The sequence below is a fragment of the Felis catus genome, chromosome D3 (genome assembly GCF_018350175.1).
Source record: "Felis catus isolate Fca126 chromosome D3, F.catus_Fca126_mat1.0, whole genome shotgun sequence".
Classification (NCBI taxonomy): Eukaryota; Metazoa; Chordata; class Mammalia; order Carnivora; family Felidae; genus Felis; species Felis catus.
This window is the reverse complement of record NC_058379.1, coordinates 43,290,978-43,313,670: the sequence shown is the minus strand read 5'-3', so window position 1 is coordinate 43,313,670 and position 22,693 is coordinate 43,290,978. Positions and strand designations below refer to the sequence as shown.

Below are 22,693 nucleotides of genomic sequence, written 5' to 3'. Positions count from 1 at the left end.
ATCATGGTGATACTTCATAATGTATATAAATGTCAAATCACCATGTTGTACATCTGAAACTAATAGAATATTGTATGTCAACTATACTTCAATTACAAAATACTTGTGTATAATAACGTTACTCAAGGTCATTGTTCCTGATCATGTGCACAGCCCGCCCTCTAGTGTTTCTTTCTAAAACCTACCAAATTTTAAACCATACTCTTAATCTCAAAATATTAGGCTAATAGGATTAAGAACTGTGTCATCAAATTAAAAGAACCAGGCTAAATCCCTGACAGAGATGAAAATTAAATCAGAGAAAATTGAAGGCCCTTTAAGAAGCGGGTGGTAACCTCACTGGAGAAAAACTGCAAAGTTAGTGGTAAATATATATTTAAAAGTTTCATTTGGTAAAATAAGGTCTTAATAGAAAGAAGAGTTAGTTCAAATGATAGGTGTAGATATGTAAAATGGGATAGTTTTGTAACTACTAGTACCAGTGTTATTTTATTAAAAAGACAATCCAGATGTTGATTAAATAATGAAATTATTTCTTCCCAAAATAACAAATATACATAAAGCAGGTAAATATCTCTTTGGGAAGAGTTAAAATAATCTAACCTATTTGTATCTGGAATGTTTATAACAAAAGTATATCAAATTAAATTTAGAAGAACATTCATTATCTGAAAAGAAAAAAAATAATTGTACATTATTCATGTATCTTGATGGGTTTCATAAGACATATAAGAAAAATCTGTGAGGTTATTTTTGCTTTTGTGAAAGAATAAGTCATAAACTACCCACGGTAAAAACTTACTTGAGCACTCAGAATTTTGGAGGAAAAAAATATCCTTCTGACATATTTTAACTAATTCTGTATTTCAGGCTGTTTCTGTTGACAAGAACATACAATGAAGTATGGATTCTATGGGGCTGTGATCCATACTATTCGATGTCTTGAAGTTCAAAAACTTCAAATGATGACCTTATTTAACTGTCATAAAGAATGTAAACAAAATAGGGACTTGGGTTGTCTTTTTTTTTTTTAATTTATATTCCAGGTCTCCTTATGTCTCAGGCATATTAGCATAACTTGTCTAAAATCATAAAGAAAAATTGACAGAAAACTGCTTGAGATCGCCATGTGTTTTCAATTGATGCTGGCAAAAACTAACCTAATGGAAGGCATTTGGTACAGGTTTATTTTTCCTTTGCAGTAACAGCAGGAACATGAAGCCATCACTCTTGGTGTTTATTGTGTATCTGCTATGGTTGGAAGGACGTCACTGCGCACCTACTTGGAAGGACAAAGCCGGTATCCATGGAAACCTGAAGGGTATGTTTGGTTTCTTTATCTGCTCTGTGTCCTGTTTGCATGTTTGCATGTGTTGCTGGCATATACAAGTGATTTACGGTTGAGAGATAACCGTATTCATTACGGTCCTCCAGTTTCACGGTAGGATGTTCTCTCAGCACTTAAACCAAGTAGACATGATGCCAAACATCTGGAATAAAAGTAGAGAATTCCAGCCGAGTATCTGAGAACGTTCACATATCCAGATGTTTGCTATCACACAGATAAAACTTGCCAACTTTCGGGCTGCATTTCTTGGTATCATCCAGATGTTTGGTGTCCTCTCGGCACGGTTTTAACGAACAGTGAAATTCTTTTCTAGCATTTGAAAAATTTAAACAATTAAAGTTATCTGTGCAGTTATTCCTGAAATAGTGAAAGAATGGGTTATAGTGACATTGAATCTGGTTAGTCTATGTTCATGAACTTGTGACCTTTGCTTGACGATATATGCTTTGGGTACTGAATACTTAGAAAAATAAATTAGTTAAAATGCTGCTTTAGGAAGGTCTATGATTAAACTCAGAAATAAAAATAAGTTCCTTTGGAAGCCACACTGACTACTGCAAAGAGAGAATGACAATGAATTTTATACCCACCAAAAGCTTATTAAAGATGTAGAAAAGAGGTGTCTGGGTGGCTCAGTCGATTGAGTGTCAGACTCTTGATTTCATCTCAGGTCATGACACCAGGGTTGTGGGATTGAACCTTGCATCGGGCTCCATGCTGAGTATGGAGCCTGTTTAGAATTCTCTCTCTCTCTCTCTCTCTCTCTCTCTCTCTCTCTCTCTCACTCTCACTCTCTCTCTCTCTGTGCCTGGGCACCTGGCTGGTTCAGTCAGTTAAGTGTCTTGATTTTGGCTTAGGTCATGATCTCATGAGTTCGTGAGATTGAGGCCTGCATCGGGCTCTATGCTGACAGCACAGAGCCTGCTTGAGATCCTCTCTCTGCCCTTTCCCTACTTGTGCTCTTTCTCTCTCAAATTAAACAAATAAACTCAAAAGAAAAAAAAGGTATTCTGTCTCTCCCTGTCTCCCTCTGCTCCTCTCTCCTGCTTGCATGCTCTCTCTCCCTCTCTCTAAAATAAAAAAGTAAATACAATTTTTAAAAGGGTATGTAAGAGATGTCCAGCAGGTTATTAAAGAATCTTGTATTATATGAGATACTTTCTAGTTCTAATGCCTCCTGGGAAGGCAATTGAAGCTGAAAGAAAGGGCAATTGTTCGCTGTGTTTGAGGTTCCCATTTGGCATTTAATATAAATTGTCTGTGAAGAAAATCTGAAATTTTTTCTAATATAAACACACTTGAGTTTTAAGTGAAAGACAAAAAAAAAATGGATAACTGGAAACAGGCCCTGAGTGAAAGGACAAGAATGAGGTTAAATGAACTCTGACTTGTCTAGGAGCTCAGACACGAGGAATAGAAGGTATCATCTACATGGCAGCTGTGTCCGTGGGGCAGCTAACAGCCAATCCATTGTGATCTGCTTCCAGAATTTGATGCTGCAAAAGAACAGCTAAGTCTCTATTTAAGGGACATAATGAAAACTGGTGAACTTATTGTATTCTGATACACTGCAATTTGATCAGATCTCAAAGGGAAAAAACTGCAATGCTTCTTTCAGGTTTTCCTGAGGCTGGAGACATAGATGGAGATGAAGAAGTGAAGAAGGCTTTGATTGGCATGAAGCAGATGAAAATCATGATGGAAAGAAGAGAGGAGGAACATACCAATCTAATGAAAACCCTGAAGAAATGCAAAGAAGAAAAGCAGGTACAGTAATTGGGAATAACACCTGCTCTTAAATATAGCTAGACCATAAATACTGCATCTGTTAGTGCAGTTGATGACTTACTTATTTTCCCTAACAGTAGATTTTCTGGAGAGCAGCTCTTAGTGGATGAAAACTTCAAAGGTAGAGTGGGCCTGTGCAGGACTCCAAATCCAGGAATTTGAGGGATTCATCTCTGTTGGGGAAGTGCTACTTTTTTAAAAATACTTTATCTTTAGTCTATTCTGACTTCGGATGTGGAGTCAAAAGTGTTCATGGAATTTTTGGCTAGATCTGTGGTCTCCAAAGGTTTTTGAGCCCCCATCCCTATTACTAATATTATTCTTAGTGTTCACTCCTAAATTTATGCATATTAGTTTATTTGTAAATTAGACACACGAATTGCTACCATTTAATATCTCAAGGCACAAAATAGATGTAGGATGAGGTTCATCACTAGCTAGGGTGGATGTTAAATCCATATTTCAAATAATCTGGAAAATATTTTGAAACTTTTTAGCTGATGGCCAGGTCTGATTAGATCATAGTTTTACTTTGTCATGTGACCAACAAAGAGCTTATAATGAAGACGTTTCAGGTCTGCCGCTTGCTTCTTGTCTACCTGAGCTTAAATTATTCATATTTTTTAATCTCATGGGTATTGCTTGGTTTTTATCAAGAATCTTTTGAAGACTCTTGCCCATTTGGTGAGGGCTAGCTTAGTTAAAACTAAATAATAAAGCCATCATTCACTTGAGCCCTCTAAATGGCAATTCATTGCAATCGGCTCCAAGGGAACAAAGAGAGAGGGAACCAGTGTGGATGCTCCTGGAATGTGGAGGACCCACTTCCCCATGGTCCTCTCGAGCAGTTGGTGACACGCAGTGGTCTGACATAAGCACCACAAGAGAGCACCAATGTATATAAAATAGTACATCAGCCTAATAAGTTTCTTTATTCAAATGCCTTTGCTTAATAGTTACAGTTCAAACTGTATATCTTACCAATGGGAAATACACATTACAGTTGACCTTTGAACAATGTGGGAGTAAGGGGTGCTGACCTCCAGTCGAAAATCGGCATGTAACTGTTGACTCCCCCAAAACAATTTCTAATAGCCTACTGTTGACCAGAAGCCTTACCAATTGTATAAACAGTCGATTAACTCATATTTTGTATGTCGTATGCATTGTGTACTGTACTCCTACAATAAAGCTAGAGGAAAGAAAATATTAAGAATATCATAAGGAAAAGACAATACATTTATAGTACCGTCCTGTATTTATTGAAAAAAATCCACCTGTAAGTGGACCCATGCAATTCAAACCCATGTTTTTAAAGGTCAACTATATATCCAAATATCCAGAGAAGATGTTAAAAATTGTTCATATGTTACAGAATTAAGCTTAATATGTTTCTAAGTTATGAACATTGCATGGCTCACAGTTTAATAACATTAACAATGAACATAACATTCAAAACAATTCAATTATTTTTTAAAATTATTTTCAACATTACCCTTAAATCAAAGAGGAAATCAAAACTGTAACAAAATAATTTGGAAAGTATTCTAAATTTTAACATTGACAGTAAATTACTTTAAAATTTTATTTTTAAAAATTTATAAATGTGGTAAAATACACATAACATAGAATTTACCATCTTAATTGTTTTTATGTGTGTGGTAAATAGTGCTGAATACCTTCACAATTCTGTGCAATCAAGCTCCAGAATTCTTTCCATCTTGCAGAATTGAAACTCTGTACCCATTAAACAACTCCCTACTTCTCCTACCCCGCCACCTACTTCTCCTTCCCCGCCATCAGTTTTTTTAATTATTATTTTTTTAAATGTTTATTTACTATTGATAGAAACAGTGAGAGCTGGGCACAGGGCGGGGAGGTTGCAGAGAGAGAGGGAGACACAAAATCCGAGGCAGGCTCCAGGCTCTGAGCTATCAGCACAGAACCCAACATGGGGCTCAAACCCACAAACCGTGAGATCATGACCTGAGCCAAAGTTGGACGCTCAACCGACTGAGCCACCCAGGCGCCCCCCTTTTTTAAAATGTTTATGTACTTTTGATAGAGATAGGGGATCAGTTTTTAAATTAAAACTTAAAAATAAAAGTTTTAACATTTCCTCCCTACACCTATACCTATAAACATGTAAAGTTGGAGGCCACCAACTGCAGATAGCTGCTGGAATTCTTTATTTCTGAGTACAGTGGCCTCTGGGTGTCCATTGAGCCACTGGAGCAGGTCTGTGTGACAGGCTGACCCCAAAGTTATCTGTGAACCTGTCACCAGATTGGTTGATGTTACGGCCACACCTATACCCCTTGTGGCACAGGGTCCCTAGCAAGGAAAGGAGATCACTTGACTAGCAGCTGCAAACCCTCCTCCCTTTGGACAGCAAGCAAAAGATTTGAGGAAGTCAAAAATAGCTCCTTATAAGGATAATGTGAAAGCCTCTGGAGCTGGATTCTTCTGTGATGGGCTTGTGAGCTGGCCCCTGGGAATAATGACACTAGATATCATTTGCAGGCCCTTTATAAAACACATTATCATGTGTAGTAATCCTTCCAACATCTGCATAAACCATTACTTTCCCTTTACAGCTAAGGAAACTGAGGCTCATGATGTCCATGAGCGTGTTAACCCAGCGCAGTTATGAATGACCCCAGAGAAAATCAGCTGTCAGCACTGTGCCTCTGGGACCCAGTGACTTTCTGTTTTTGTCCCTTTCTCTGGCCTCCCCACAAGTCAAGGGTGTAATACTAAGAAAAGAATGCTTCAGTTAGGGGTGGGTCAAGTAAACAGATGTCAGTTTCAGTTTGCCCTCAGGAATCCCAAGAACTAGTAGGATTTTTTTCTTAAAAACCTTCTTACTATATAAACATTCATTAAATTATACTCTTAAGGTTTGAAGCCTCAAAAACTTAATTTAAAAAAAGAAAAACCAGTTTAACTCTGAGTCCCCCTCCCTAAAATTACTTTATGTTTTTTTTATTTTTAAAGAAAAAATTTTTGTAACGTGTATTCATTTTTGAGAGAGACAGAGTGTGAGTGGGGGAGGGGCAGAGAGAGAGGGAGACACAGAATCCGAAGCAGGATCCAGGCTCTGAGCTGTCAACACAGAGCCTGATGCGGGGCTCAAACTTATGAACCATAGGATCATGACCTGAGCTGAAGTCAGATGCCCAACTGACTGAGCCACGCAGGTACGCCCCTAAATTTAAACTGAGGATAAAGGATACTTTAGGCAAATGATGACTTAGCAAATATGGGGTTGGTGCCCCCAGTCTACCCATCCTCAGGTGACCTAGGGTCATCACAAACCCCTTCACAGCCCCTCCTTATTAATATTGAATATTATCATACCAATATAATATATAATTATATATATCATATATATTATATTATATATTATATATATGATATATATGATATATATATTATATATCATATATATAATATATATATTATATTAATATATTATATATTATATATATGATATATATATTATATATATGTTATATATATATAATATATATGTTATATATTATATTAATATAATATTAATTATATATTATAATTATATATAATATAATATAATATATATAATTATAATATATTTAATTATATATATAATTATAATTATATATATTTATATATATAAATATATATATAATTATATATATATTTATATATATATAAATATATAATATAATTAATTATATATTATATAATATATAATATAATATAATATAATACATGTAATATAATATATATAATATAATATATAATTATATAATTATATATTATATAATTAATATATATTAATTATTAATATTAAATATTAATAATTATAATTATTTATAATATATTTATAAATATATAAATTTATATAAATATATATATTTATATATATATATATATTTATATATATATAAATATATATATATTTAAATATATTATATTTATATATATATTATATATATATAATATATATATTTATATATATATATAAATATATATATATTTATATATATAAATTTATATATATATAAATATATAAAATATATTATAAATATATAAATATAATGTATTTATAATAATTATAAATATTAATATTAAATATTAATATTCAGAGAGTATCAATATATTATTTAATATAATATTAATATAGTAATACAAATATTAATGATTAACAATTAATTATTAATGGTTAATAATTAATATTATATTAGTATATTAATATAATATTAATATTCAGAGAGCATCTGAAATTAACTGAAAGTGAGAAACTCCAGGGTGGCTTAAAGTGATTTGACCCCCACACCAAGTTTATATAGGACTTTGAAAATCTGTAAACTACAGAAATAGTCAGCAGGTAGGACATTTTACGGGGAAACAGAAGGAATGGGCAGGGCATTTCTCCCCAGAGACCTTCCTCCATGGCAACATTACACTACCAAAACTTGGGACATGTGATTTGATAATTGGTTTTTGTTGTGCTCTCGGAAGGAAGTGGAAGGAAACTGAGGCACACTATGTGCCTTGCTTGTTTATCTCAATACAAAACCTTAAGAGGTAAATCCTATTGCTATTCTTATTTGCTAAGAAAGATACTAAAGCTCAGAGATGTTAAGCCATTTGCACAAAGGTACACAGTGAGTGTAGTTTGGAATTGGAAATATTGGGATTTCGGTTTATGGTGACAATGAACAAGACATTTAAAATTGGTACTGACTGGAAAGCCTGGGTGGCTCAGTTGGTTGAGTGTCCAACTTCTGTCTAGGTCAGGATCTCACGCTGTGAGTTCGAGCCCTGGGTCAGGCTCTGTGCTGACAGCTCTCAGCCTGGAGTCTGCTTCGGATTCTGTGTCTGCCTCTCTCTCTGCTCCTCCCCTGCTCATGCTCTGTCGTGCTCTCTCTCTCTCAAAATAAACATTTAAAAAATAAAAATAAAATTAAATTAAAAAAAAGTGGTACTGACTGAGGAAATGTGGGCAGTATTGTTTTCCAGCCATGGTGGGGTAAACTTTCTTGAGAAGTTGTAGGAACCCAAATTGATCTACAATGCCCAAGGAGACAAGGAAATCCTCAAAAGATTCTCAGTGCCCAACTAGTTCTTTGGGCTTAACATGACAGGGAAAGGTGATTTCTTTTTCTTTTCCATTAGGTAAAAATCAATACTAAATTGGTTTTAAGTACAGAAACTTTGCCTCCACTGTGTGGTTTTCACTTAAGGGAGTCACCGTTAGCTCTGAGACTGTTTTATGGAGGAGTCCATTATATCCAGTCACTCCCCTGAACTAGGTCTCAGGCTTGGAGGGAGCTTGTCTTTAGAAGTCCACACTAGCAAGGAGACCAGGGGTCTAGGCAGGGGTGCTGGCCTTGGGGGAGGTCCTGGGGGCAGGGCTGAGATTCTCAGGGACAGGCTCCTTACCACCCGGCATGGGACCTGACCACATACAGCAAGGCACCACGAGGGGGAGCACTCGGAATATAGACAAGAAGAAAGACAACCTCAAAACACTGGCATGTCTGCAATTAGAGTGTGACTGGCTGGGCAGATCTGATTTGATATACAAGAATTGCCCTTTCTTGCAATGTTTAAGAACATACAAAAATTAAAGGCAACATAAATGATGGAAATAAATTTGTCAGCTTTATAAACCTTAAAGCCCACTTTCCACATCTTCCAAGAACTATATGTGAAGACAGACAAGTAAACAGGTAAATTATAGTCATCCCCCAGAGTAGAGACCACATCCTAATTCACCCGCATCTAGTGTAATGTCTGTCCCATCACAAGTACCCAATAAATAGCTGTTGAAAGAAGGAATAAATGAATGAACAGATGGATAAGACTTTCAGTCTTAAGGATCAACCAGTGTCTTTTCGTTAAACAAACAGAAAGCATTCAGGTAGACCTGTTAACAGCTAGGGGCACAAAGAAACAGTAAAGAAGTACATCAGAATACGCATATTTTAAAAATCAGCTAAGGTACACATAGAGTTATGAAATGGAAATAGGACGTTTGTTTCTTTTTTTTAATTTTTAATTTAATTTTTTTTAAATTTACATCCAAATTAGTTAGCATATAGTGCAACAATGATTTCAGGAGTAGATTCGTTAGTGCCCCTTACCCATTTAGTCCATCCCCCCTCCCACAACCCCTCCAGCAACCCTCAGTTTGTTCTCCATATTTATGGGTCTCTTCTGTTGTGTCCCCCTCCCTGTTTTTATATTATTTTTGTTTCCCTTCCCTTATGTTCATCTGTTTTGTCTCTTAAAGTCCTCATGTGAGTGAAGTCATATGATATTTGTCTTTCTCTGACTAATTCCACTTAACATAATACCCTCTAGTTCCATCCACGTAGTTGCAAATGGCAATATTTCATTTTTTTGATTGCCAAGTAATACTCCATTGTATATATATATTACATCTTCTTTATCTAGTCATAGGATGTGTGTTTCTACTTTTTAATTAGGAAGCCCTGAAACTCATGAATGAAGTTCAGGAACATCTGGAAGAAGAACAAAGTCTATGCCAGGTGTCTTTGACAGATTCCTGGGACGAATGCAAGTCTTGCCTGGAGAGTAACTGCATGAGATTTTACACAACCTGCCAATCTAGCTGGTCCTCTATGAAAAATACGGTAAGGGAAAAATAGAGCTCAAGGTTTCAGAATACTTAAGGTACATACTCCAGCTTAATTTTTAAAAATTAATTTATTTTACTATTTAGAATAGAAATGCCTGACCTGATATTGGCCTTTTGTGACCTAGAATCTAACATTCATGCTATGTACAAATCACCTGTGTATATTCAAATTACAAGATAAAACAGTCATTCAGTGTTCATCTCTCCCTTTAATGACACGGTGTATATCCCTCTTGGAAATATCCTGAATCTTTCTGTCTTGTATTTGTCCTTTGTGAATATGTTCCCACTAGATTGTAAGCTCTTTGAGGGCAGGGACCACATGTTAGCTGTCTTCATTTAAGCATTAGGTATCTAATAAATGTTTGCTGAATTGCATTCTAAATAATAGTATTATAGTCTCTGATTTCAACCTGCTTTCATTTTTTCCCTGGAGGCCAAACATTTGAAGACATCCTCTGCCTCCTGAATCTCTCCTTCAATAGGCTTGCCCTCTTACAGCAACACACACATATGCACACATTCATGCCCTCTTTAACCATATCTATGCATTCCCTATAGGGCTGGCATGTTTGTTTGTTTTGTCCCCTTTGGCTATCTGTCTGGGCAGAGGGAATCACAGAGGGTGGTGACCTGAATAGGATAAGCTCTGCCCCATAAAAGTCTCCTATTCTATTGGCCTGAATTTCTCTTCCCATTTGAGACGTGAGCTGAATATGAAATGCACTGAAATTTCTCTCCCTATATTACAGCATGCACTACTTACAGTAGGCTCCTGGCTTGGCAATGCCATACCCAGTTATAGAGGGAGCAACCCCTAGGACAATTCATTTGCCAAGTTAATTTGCCTCCACTGTTAATTGCATCTGCTCTATTTTTATAGCCATTGTCACTCTCCAATATACCGGAAAACAGTGGAATGAGCACTGGCTGGAAGTCAGAGATTTGGGAACCATTCCTGTCTGTGCCAGTTGTGTGACTTTATGAAAATTTCTTGGGGCTTTGAAATTTGTTTTTGTGGATGGATTCAGGCAAATACAAGCTGGCAGAGAGAGGGACAGACAATCCACCCAGATTACTTTTTTTTTTTTCAAGTTTATTCATTTTGAGAGAGAAAGAGAAAGAAAGAGAGAGAAAGAAAGGAGGTTCCATGTGGTCAGCATGGAACCTGACACGGGACTTGATCTCACAAGCTATGAGATCATGATCTGAGCCAAAATCAAGAATTGGACACTTAACTGATTGAGCCACCCAGGGGTCCCAACTCCCACCCCGGCCCCCACCCAGATTACTTTTTGAGAAAGGCAAGAATAATATAAGAATTTCTGGGGATTTCTTTGAACAGCATTGGGAGGCTACATCTGTGATGTCTGATAGTTGGTATGCTCCATAGCTTTCAACATGGCCACAGTGCTACCATATAAGGACAATTGTGTTCTAGCACAAACCTGGAAGTCATATGGATGTAGGGCATGGTGTGACTGCTGGAAAATATTCTCCCACTGAGTGTAAAATTCTACAATTAGAGATTCATTTCTTTGACCCTAGCCAAAGAGGGCTTTGATCACTACTAATATGTAACCATCCCTAAGTAGCCTATTTAACTCTATCAGGCATCTATAATTCAGTATGAATGTGTTTATCTTTTCCTTTCCATGGACTAATTTATGAGACAAGAAAGAGAAGACCATAAAGTCACTAACAACATTACGCTAAAGGAAACAAACCAAAAAAAACCCCCCCAAAAACAAAAAAACCCCAAAACCAAAAAACCCTAAGACAGAGATGAAAGGCAAGAGCCTTTTTCACAGTTTTGGGGCAACCTACACAGTACCCTTTAAACCTTGACATGCCAGCCTCTGCCGCTACATCAGGCTGTGGCTTGCCAACAATATTAAAAACTTGGCCTTTGGTAGGCAAACATAAACAAGGAAGAATTTCAGATCCTATTTCCACAAACAAAGTCAAAGTTATAAGAGTGTTAATAAATTATCTTAAAAAATGAGTCACCTTTTCCTACCTTGCCCATTATTATTTTTGATTTGGAATGACCACTGCAAGTTGACTTTAAAATTTACAATAAGAAATGGTCCATGTCAATTGTCCTTCCATTTAAAAAAAATAATAAAGTTGATTTTTAAAAAAGAAACAGTCTAGAAAGAAAATTAATCTCTTATTCCATTTCTATCCTCCACCTCACCCCACAGGTCGAACAGTTTTTCAGGAAGATGTATCAATACTTGTTTCCTTTCCATGAAGATCATCAAAAAGATCTCCCTGTCAGTGAAAAATTCATTGAGGAGGACGCACAAGTGGCCCAAATAGAGAATGTATTCAGCCAGCTGACCGTGGATGTGAGATTTCTCTTTAACAGGAGTCTTAACGTCTTCAAACAGATGCAGCAAGAATTTGACCAGGCTTTTCAATCATATTTCATGTCAGATACAAACTCCACGCAGCCTAGCTTTCTTCCGGTTTTATCCAAAGAACCAGAGAAAAAAATGGATCCTGTGCAAAGTTGGGACATTCCCAGCTTCTTCCAGCTGTTTTGTAATTTCAGTCTCTCTGTTTATCACAGTATCAGCACGGCAGTCACCGAGACGCTGAATGCAATAGCAGATTTACCAAAGCAAGACAAAGGTAAGTATTAAAAGATGATTTTTACTTAGATGTCAATACTAAGGTCAAGCTTTGTTTATCTTTGGAAATGGTAGACATTTCTAAGTCATTGTACAATGTTTCTTAGAGTGACAATTTATGGATAATTGACGTTTCAGAGCCTCTTAGAGAAAGCTTCGAAGTCTGCCAAACACCATCCCTCTTCTGTCATTGTCAATAGCCCTGTGGGGCTGTTCTGTCTTTTTAAAGCAAGTTTTCAAAGCTGATAAGGAAAGTGCTAGCAGGGTGAGAAAGTTGAACAAAATGGTTGCCCCCTTTATCAAAACTTGTGTATATATGCTCTGCTCTATTCTGCCTGAACATCATGGGGCTTCTTTAAAATGAGTCTAGACTCCTCAACTCACAGTTTGGGAAGAAGCCTAGTGTCACATATAACCAGTGCCCTCCATAGTGCCCTCCATAGCCTCCTCTGCATCACTGCCGTAATCCTTTAAATCATAACATTTATGCACAAAGCCATAGAAGATGCTTATAGAGAAACCCAAAGCTACATAATCAGAATTTCTGTAAAGGATAAGAATTGCCTTCTACCAATACCAAACATGCCCCAAGATGGACCATGTTGGAAACAAAATGCTGCAGTGTGTCTTCAGACAGAAGGAGGTGCCTTCCTTGGGTTTCTGTGGAGTGGCTGGGACACAGCATCTTAGAAATGAGAGCTGCTGGGTGGGCCAAGGTAGGGTTTACATTCCCTTAGATTTATGTCTTATGGACCACAGAGCCACATGAAAGAATGCACCCCTCTGGCATGAAAAATAAAGCGAGCTCCTTCTAGAGGCTCCTTCTGCCATTTGTGACAACATGGATGAACCTGGAGGACATTACGCTAAGTGAAACAAGCCACACACAGAAGGACAAATAGTACATAATACTGCTTAGATGAGGAATCTAAAACAGTCAAAGTCATGGAAGCAAAGAGTAGAATGATGTTCCTGTGAGCTGAGTGGAGGGGGACATGGGGAGATGTTGGTCAGAGAGCAAAAAACCTCCGTTACATAAGATGAGTGAGTCCTAAACATACAAGTCCAACTGTGCAGAATAGTGCCTATTGTTAAACACACTGCACTGGGGGCGCCTGGGTGGCTCAGTCGGTTAGGCGGCCGACTTCGGCTCAGGTCATGATCTCGCGGTCCGTGACTTCGAGCCCCACGTCCGGCTCTGTGCTGACAGCTCAGAGCCTGGAGCTTGTTTCGGATTCTTTGTCTCCCTCTCTCTGACCCTCCCCCGTTCATGCTTTGTCTCTCTGTATCTCAAAAATAAACAAATTTTTAAAAAAACGTTAAAAAAAATAAACACACTGCACTGTATACTTGAAAATTGGCTAAGAGGGTAGATCTTACGTTAAGCATCGTTAATAATAATAATGACAATAATAAATAAATAAGAGGGCAGGAGGACATTTTTGGAAGTGATGGATAGGTTTATGGCATAGATTGTGGTGCCAGTTTCATGGGTTTATACTTCTCTCCAGACTCTTCAAGTTGTATATGTTAACCACGCAGAGCTTTTTGTATGTAGAAAGAAATGGGCTCCTTCTAGCTATTTTCCAGTTATATCAGCTGTAGCTGCAACATCTGAATCAAATTCTCAAAATTGCCATGACATGGCATCACTGGTCTCTATACAGAAGAGTATAGAGTTACCTCACAGTACCAGAAACCAAAGCCAAAAACCAATACATGACATCCTTCCTGTCCCATTGTTCCATGAGTAGAGAACAGCCATCATTACTGGAATCATTGCTGGGTTCTATTTCAGGGTCTGGAGGACTTTTCTTGTAAGTCAGGTGTTTTCTCTGGTATCCTATTCTGAGGTCCCAAATTCACCAATATTCAGGAAAAGCATCAAGGCAGTAGACTAAATATATCAATGCTAGAGTGATATTAAGTAATTTTTGCCTGAACTTTTAAATAGATATCATTGTTTGTGTTCATTAGAACAAAATAGTGCCCCTCCCCCATCTTTCACATTGTGTGCATCCTTATATGTGGATGCACATCATTATACATGTGCAGAGGAGTATATAGTGATTCATCTGCACTGAAATCTAAATAACTTTCCAATCACTACAACCCCCTTCCTCCCCACCAAGTAAGAATGTAGGTTTCCACCAGTTCTGCCCCAGCTTCCACTCCATTCACACACACCCTGCTCAGCTGGCTCTCTGCACAACCCCCACCTTGGTGATAACCGGCATATCCAGAGCCTCCTGTAATGCAAACGTAACGTAAATGCAAGTATGAAAAACAAAAACAAAAGGATATGTGATAGACCTTTCAACTCTTCTTTCTCTGCTATCCCTACCCTACCTGACAGCACAGAGCTAGCTCAACAGAAGAGACATTCTCTTCTCGGATAAGCACATGCAGACTATCTATCAAAACTAGTCAGGGAGGGGCCATAGGGTATTTGCAAGCGATTTCCATCACTTTTCTTGACAGGTGGTAGGTGAGGAATAAACCTAATGTGCCTGCACAGTCTGCCTAATGAGAAGACATTTTGAGCTTTGTCCCTATGTAGACAGAATAATAGCTTCCAAAGATATCTACACCCTAATCTGCAGGACCTGTGAATATGTTGTGTTACGTGGCAAGGGGAAAGTAAGGTTGTAGATGGAATTGAGGTGCTGGTCAGCTGATCTTAAAACAGGGAGATTATCCTGAATTATCCATGTGGCTACGAGGGTTCTTCAAAGTGGGAAAGAGGGGCACCTGGGTGGCTCAGTCGGCTAAGCGTCTCTTAATTTCAGCTCAGGTCATGAACTCATGGTTCATGAGAGCCAGCCCCACGTCAGGCTCCACGCTGAGCATAGAGCCTGTTTGGGATGGTCTCTCTCTCCCTCTGTCTGCCCCTCCCTGCTCACATGCAAGTTTTTTTTCTCCCTCAAAAAAACTAATAAACATTTTTTAAAAAGCGGAAGAGGGAGGCAGAACAAAACCCATAGAGATGGTAATATGAGAAGGCCCCTACTTTGCTGCCTTTGCAGGTAGAGGAAGAGGGCCATGAAGTAAGGACTATAGTTGGCCTCTAGAAATTGGAAAGGCAAGGAAATAGATTCTCCCCTAGAGCCTCCAGGAAAAAAAAATCCCCTGCCCAACACCTTGATTTTAGGCCAGTGAGACCCATTTCAAACTTCTGACCCACAGAACCAGAACATTTGTATTATTTCAAGCCACTATATTTGTGGTATTCTGTTACAACAGCAACAGGAAATGAATACAAGCCTCTTGTCAATTACGATGGCCAACATTGCCTGAGTGAGCACTGTGTATCTGGCAACCTTCATGGATGGGTTTTATTTGTCATGATTGTCCTAAGTGCTAAAATTAGAAAAGTAGCTAAAATTGAATAATGAACACCATTAAAAGGAAAGAGGCAGCAATAAAAATTCTGAAATATTTTGGTTATTAGTATTTTTTTCTTTGATTGAGTGTGATTTCATTTTTGTCGCCATATGGGAGAATTTCTTTCCTACCTCAGTCTTTCTAGACCTAAGTTCCTACTGGAAGAGAATAAAATAGCTCTTGCAGTTGTCCTCACTTTCCTCATGAATCCCTGGCAAGGATAGATGGCGTTGAATGAAACTGTGTGGTGCAGTAGCCTGATGCAATGCTGGTTGCTGGGAGATATGAGCTCTAATCCCACACTGGAGAATGTTGCTGCCTTTAATTTTCCCTCTGACTGGGGTGGGGAGACAGGCAAGTGGGGAGAGGAGATGGTTGCTATGAGTGACAGCACTGGAAGTAGCTGCCTAGAAGGGTCTAGAGCTCAGTGATGGGTTACTGTCATGCCATGGCACAGAATGAGGAACTGGTATCACATGGACCTGGAATTTGCCATCCCCGATCTACACACCAGGTGTTCAACTAGATGCTGGGAATAAGACCATGATTATGACACAGCTCCCTGACTTTTAGGAGCTCAGTCCAGAGAAAGGAAAACAGATCAGTGGACAACTACAGGACCATTGTAACTGAAATGACAGAAAAAGGTATGGAAGAATGACATGATTCAAATGATAAGACCAAATCCCTTCCCTCAAGGGGCTCAGGGTCTAACAGAGAAGGTAAAAAAGCAAACAGTACATGAAGCAGAGACAAGCTCTACAGTAGAACTCCTCAGTGACTACAGGGGACCATTCAGGAAGGCAGCTGAGAAGAAATGACTTCCTATTCAACAAAAGGAGATGGTTGCCTTATGCACCACATGATGTAACCAATGCCTCAGAGGTTTTTAAGCAACAGATTTCACAATTTATCTCAAAATGAAATGTTTTGTTTTAAAATGTTGATGATTCAATATAGGAGAAAATCATTGGGTTGTAAATTAGTAATAAATGTTTCCTAATGTGAAACATTCAGTTGAGAACTGTCAATTTTCTGTTGGATTTACTTCTTTTTCACGTCATCATTTTCATATGGATTATTAGTTCTTCCAGAAAAAAAAAAGGGTTTCTCAAAAGTTGATCTGCTTTAGATGTTTTCCTAAATTCTTGATCCATTGTTTATAACATCATATATATGAAATGCAAAAGGAATAGTAATAAAGTAAATGCCTACCACCCAGTTTTAGAAATAGATATTCCCAGTGCCTTTGAAACTCCAATGTATTTCCCAATTTTGGCTTTAAAAGATTAAAATAATTATTAGAAAATTTTAAAAAATGTGTAATATTTATTTATTTCTGAGACAGAGAAAGACATACAGACAGATGGACAGACAGAGTGTGAGTCGGGGAGGGGCAGAGAGCAAGGAGACACAGAATCCGAAGTAGGCTCCAGGCTCTGAGCTGTTGACACAGTCTGACGCAGGGCTCGAATTCACAAACTGTGAGATCATGACCTGAGTCAAAGTTGGACACTTATCTGACCAAGTCACCTAGGAGCCCCTAGAAAAATTTTTAAATAGAAAGAAATCGAAAGAGAAAAGCAGCTTACAACTCCCTATTTAGTTAATCCATCGACATCAGAAATAAAAATAATAAAAGTAAGACACACTAAATTTAAAATAATTCAAATATAGGGGTGCCTGGGTGGCTCAGTCGGTTAAGTGTCTGACTCTTGATTTTGGCTCAGGTCATGATCTCACAGGTTCGTGAAATGGAGCCCCACATCAGGCTCTGTGCTGACAGCGCAAAGCCTGCTTAGGATTCTGTCTCTCCCTTTCTCTCTCTGCCCTTCCCCCGCTTACACTCTCTCTTTCTCTAAAAAATAAATCAACATTTTTTTAAAAATTAAAAAATAATTTAAATATATAAAAGAACAAAACAAATGAAAGCTGCCCTCTCACATCCCATCAAGTATGTCTTCCCAAAGATTCCTCATAATTCCCTCCAGAAAATAAAACCATATGCATTAACCTTTCTGAAGGAGGAGTGTACAAATAATGAATAATAATAATAGTAATGTGATTGTTGGATTAAAGAATATGTGCAATTTTAAATAGATGTCAAATTGTCCTAGCAAATGGTTGCAACAATGGACCTTCCTATGATTGAATATGGAAAGATTTTGAAAGAACTGGTAAGACAAAGAAATGACATCTAGTCCATGCCTTTAAAATGCAGACTCTAATGACATTAATGTGTAAACACTATGTTACCTCCAGACTCTAACCATGGAAGCCTGAGTTCAGAGATGTTGCCTGTGCAGAACAGGGGACCGTGTGCAGAACTTGGCCAAAATTTATCAGAATGTTTCCAGTTTCATGCAAGATGCCAAAAATGTCAGGATTACCTGTGGGAAGGTAAATAATCATTATTTTCTCAAGGTTTCAATAGTATTCTGGTCAGAGGTCAAAATCACACTTTTGCAAGCATCATGGATTCATTTATTTTCCTTCAAGCACTTTTTATGCATGTTTATCTCCATCTAGGGGTACTCAGCATAGTTTTATAAGCTTTTATTATTCAAAAGTAGGTCAACTCGCTTTTTTCCTTATTTAAAATTCCCTCCTGTTCCTGTGAAACTTTTTGGGGTTAAAGACAGAGAAACACTAATGTGTGCAAAAGAGAAGTAGGGGCAAATTAAGGCACTCTTTCCTTTTTACCACAAGGAAATAAAATCCCACCACGGAAGCAATCTTCCCATTGTGTAAGCAAATTGTTAGCCACGTGAGTTTTTGTTTTTGCATTTTTTTCTTAAGTTTATTTATTTATTTAGAGAGAGCTCAAGCAGGGGAGGAGCAGAGAGAGAGAATCCCAGGCATGCTCCATGCTGTCAGCAGGAAGAGCCCCATATGGGTTCCATCTCATGGAGAGAGATCATGACCTGAGATCAAGGGTCAGGTGCTTAACAGACTGAGCCACCCAGGTGCCCCAACTGAGTTTTATTTTTAAGTGGCATTAACTCTTTCCAGCTGGTGGGTAAATCACTAATTAGAATTTAAATATGTAAAGTGGCTCCTCTTACAGTCTTTCCCCTCCCAGACCTAGCAAAGAGTGGCCTTCGGTTCCTTCCCCAGGTGAGAAATCCTTCTCTTGCCTGGCAGCCCCCCTTCTCCCACCCTTCCCTTAGCTAAAGTCACTCCTCCCACCTGCTAGGGCCCCAACACATTTTCTTACAAAAGCCACGAGATTTCAATTCCTGTGTTTCTGCATTTCACCTCGCTAAAGGAAGGAAATTCTAAAAAGCAAGGTTGAATAGAAACTGGACCTTTCTGTTATTTCTCCTGAATTGTGAATTGAGTGACTCTGCACCTCTGTTTCATCATTTGGAGAATGGCAATAATATATCTATTTTATACGGGTGTTTTGCAGATTAAATAAAATGGCTGACATACTAATGATTTTCATTATTCAAGTCTTTGCTTTTTAAGTCACAGTTATAAGGTTGCATACAGAAACAGAAGTTTTTTTATAACAGAAAAATTTACACAAATACACTGACTGCCTATAAAAATAGTCTCACGCAAACATCCCATCTATGTATCACTAACTTCCTTTCAACCAGTTAAGAACTTTTATGAATAATCTCTCTCTATCATAAAATAATACAGAAGATGGGAGGGGGGATTGGAGGAAGGTGGCCAATAGATACAAGCTTCCAGTTATGACATAAATAGGTGCTAAGCATGTAACCTTCAACATGATGACTACAGCTAACACTGCTGTGTGATGTATAGGAAAGTTGGTAAGAGAGATCCTAACAGTTCTCATCACAAGGAGAAATTTTGTTTTCTTTTTGTTGGATCTATATGATATGATGGATGTTAACTCAACCTATTACAATAAGTATTTCACAACATATGTAAATCAGACCATCATACTTTACACCTTATACTTCTATCGGTCAGTTACTGCTCAATAAAACTGGAAAAAATATGGAAGAAATCAGATTATATAATACAAATGTCTCAGATATCAATATACATCAGACAATGCATCAGATATGGTACAAATCAGGTAATATAGAATACATGCAATGTGTTTAAAAACATTGTTTTTAATTTTAAGTAGACTCCACACCCAGTGTGGAGCTTGAACTCAAGACTCTGAGATTAAGAGTTGCGTGTTCTACCAACTGAGCCAGACAGGTACCCTGAATACATGCCATGTTAATCGACTGCTGCATAGGTAAAACATCAAGGAAAGAATGTTCTAATGTGCTCCCATGTAACTTAAAACTTTTATTACAAAATGCATTTTGTTATAAATGTACAAAGAGTAAAAGAACAAAAACCCAAGTGCCTACATCCTGGATTAAGAAATAAAACATCACCAAAATAGATGAAACTCCCTCTGTGATCTTCCAAATCACATCCTCTTTATCTCCTCAAAAGGAAACTGCTATTTTGAATTTAGTGTTTATTATTTCTTTCCCCTTCTTTATACTGTTATCACATGTATATATATATAATACACACAGCATATTTGGCAATGTGTTACATGTTTTTAATTTATATTGTCAAAGTATCATTTTTAACTTTAAAACTATGACTCATACAAATATAAAATGAGCACATGTCAAGATTAATTTGTCCCATTAATGAGGGAATCAGCAAAGTATTAAAGCTGTTACAAAGGAGTACAAGACAGACTGAAGTATTTACAGTCAAAGATAGAATGTTGAAGTCAGATAGCAAAATTAGATATAATTTTGCCCTAAACTATGCCCTAAAGGGCATAAAACTATGCCCTAAAGGGCAATAAAACTATAAGTTTTGCAGTTATGTTTTCTATCAGACCAAAATAATTTATATCTCTACTGGACAAAAACCATTTGCAACTTTTCAATCTAGGATGTTCTCTGGCCCTGAGCAACACTAAGTAGTAAATCCAACAAAAGATCATTTCTTTAGAGAATCAAAGAATCTGTAGGTAGGCAGGCCTTTTAGGCAATGTTTTACATGACATTAAAAAGGTATGCAGCCATTTTTTTTTTCTTTTTAATTTGAGAGAGGACGCAAACATGAGCCGGGGAGAGGGACAGAGGGAGAGAGAGGGAGAGAATATGAGAGAGAGAGAGAGAGAGAGAGAGAGAGAGAGAGAGAGAGAGAGAGAGAGAATCTTAAGCAGGCTTTATGACCTGAGCTGAAATCAAGAGTCAGACGCTCAACCGACTGAGCCATCCAGGTGCCCCAACATGCAGCCATTCTTCTGCCTTGTTTCCAAATTTTGGATACTTTTTCTTAACAGTGTAAATATATTGCTTATGTATTCTTTTGCAGCTTGGTTATACAGTATAGTTTGGGACAGTTAACCATATGAATACATGTTCTGATTCATTAATTCACTGATGTGTTGGTCTCTGTAGGCATATCACAATTTACCCATTCTCCTTAAGTGTATTTAAGTTGCTTCCATGTTTTTGTATTACAAACAACCCTTCTACATTTTGTCAAACAATAATTTTGCCTCTTTAATCAATATTTGATTCTTTCCTTGTTCTAAGACTATGTACATAGCTGTAATTATAGATATAAGATCTTATAAATCTTATAATAAATCTTATATTTGATAAATATTTTCCAAGAGATCATAAATCTTTTTGTTCTTCCACTATTTACCATACATTTTTGTCCTGATTTTAATTTTTTATTTTTACAATAGATGATCCTTTTTTAATATTTATTTATTTTTGAGAAAGAGAGAGAGCATGAGCGGGTTAGGGGCAGAGAGAGAGGGAGAGAGAGAATCCCAAACGAGTTCCGTGCTATCAGTGCAGAGTCCTACACGGGGCTTGAACTCACAAACCGTGAGATCCTGACCCCAGCCAAAATCAAGAGTTGGCTGCTTAACCAACTGAGCCACCCTGGCGCCCCTGGCCTTGATTGTAAACAGATTTTCTGCAAGTGACTATTTTCCTCTTTTTCCATATCAATTACTGGTACTGTATATAACAATTCAAAATAGTAGTTTCCTTTTGAGAGAACAGAGAGGTTTTAATGTGGAAGGGGCACAATGGGAGTTTCACGTATTTAGGTAATATTTTATTTCTTAATATAGTTGGTAGGCACATGGGAATTATACCAAAGAACTTCTGTGTCCTGCCCACTTTGTTAAATGACCATATAACTATCAATTAAATTAGATCTCCTTTCAATGTGACATAGGCAATATTAATAATTACTTAAGAACAATAGGCATAAATTGAGACCTCTCCTAGGCAGAAGGGAACGTATGTATTGTAGATTAAAAACAAAATGGCCACAGTATTTTGTGGTTTCTGCCATCAAGAGACAGTCTGCTTTTCCAGTCCATGAATCTGGGCTTGGCCATGGGTCTGTCCTTAGTGAATGAGACATTGGCAAATGTGACCAAAGTGCAGACTTGAAACATGCTTGTAAATTAAAGCTTGTCCTTCCTCTCTTGCAGTTGGAAACCTATCTACCATATGAACATTTGTGTATCTCCTTTGGAGAAATGCCTATTCAAATCCTTTGCCCATATTTTAATTTTATTATTTTTTTAATGTTTATTTATTTGAGAGAGAGAGAAAGAGGAAAAGAGAGGAAGAGAGACAGAGAGACAGAGAGAGAGAGAGAGAGAGAGAGAGAGAGAGAGAGAGAGAGAGAATATGATTGGGGGAAGGGCAGAGAGAAAGGGAGAGACAGAATCCCAAGCAGGCTCCATGCTGTCAGTGCAGAGCTGGATGCAAACTGTGAGATCATGAGCTGAACCGAAATCAAGAGTTGGCTACTTAACCAACAGAGCCACCCAGTTGCCCCATGTTATTATTTTTTTTTTTATTGTTGAGTTGTAAGAGTTCTTAATATATTCTAGATACT

The 22,693-nt window shown here is 37.4% G+C and overlaps 1 protein-coding gene across 2 annotated transcripts in view; it reads left to right on the top strand.

Moving 5' to 3' along the window:
* The first annotated feature begins 246 nt into the window (after positions 1-246).
* CLUL1 (clusterin like 1) overlaps positions 247-22,693 on the top strand; it is a 31,404-nt gene continuing 8,957 nt past the window's right edge. The window contains exons 1-6 of one of the 2 annotated variants that reach the window (XM_006938806.3): positions 247-364; positions 1,203-1,321; positions 2,967-3,115; positions 9,616-9,783; positions 11,996-12,428; positions 18,074-18,211. In XM_006938806.3, the coding sequence (XP_006938868.2) occupies positions 1,216-1,321; positions 2,967-3,115; positions 9,616-9,783; positions 11,996-12,428; positions 18,074-18,211 (994 nt within the window). In that variant the 5' untranslated portion in view covers positions 247-364; positions 1,203-1,215. The remainder of the gene's footprint in view (positions 365-1,202; positions 1,322-2,966; positions 3,116-9,615; positions 9,784-11,995; positions 12,429-18,073; positions 18,212-22,693) is intronic. The other variant, XM_019815058.2, reaches the window with a different exon arrangement.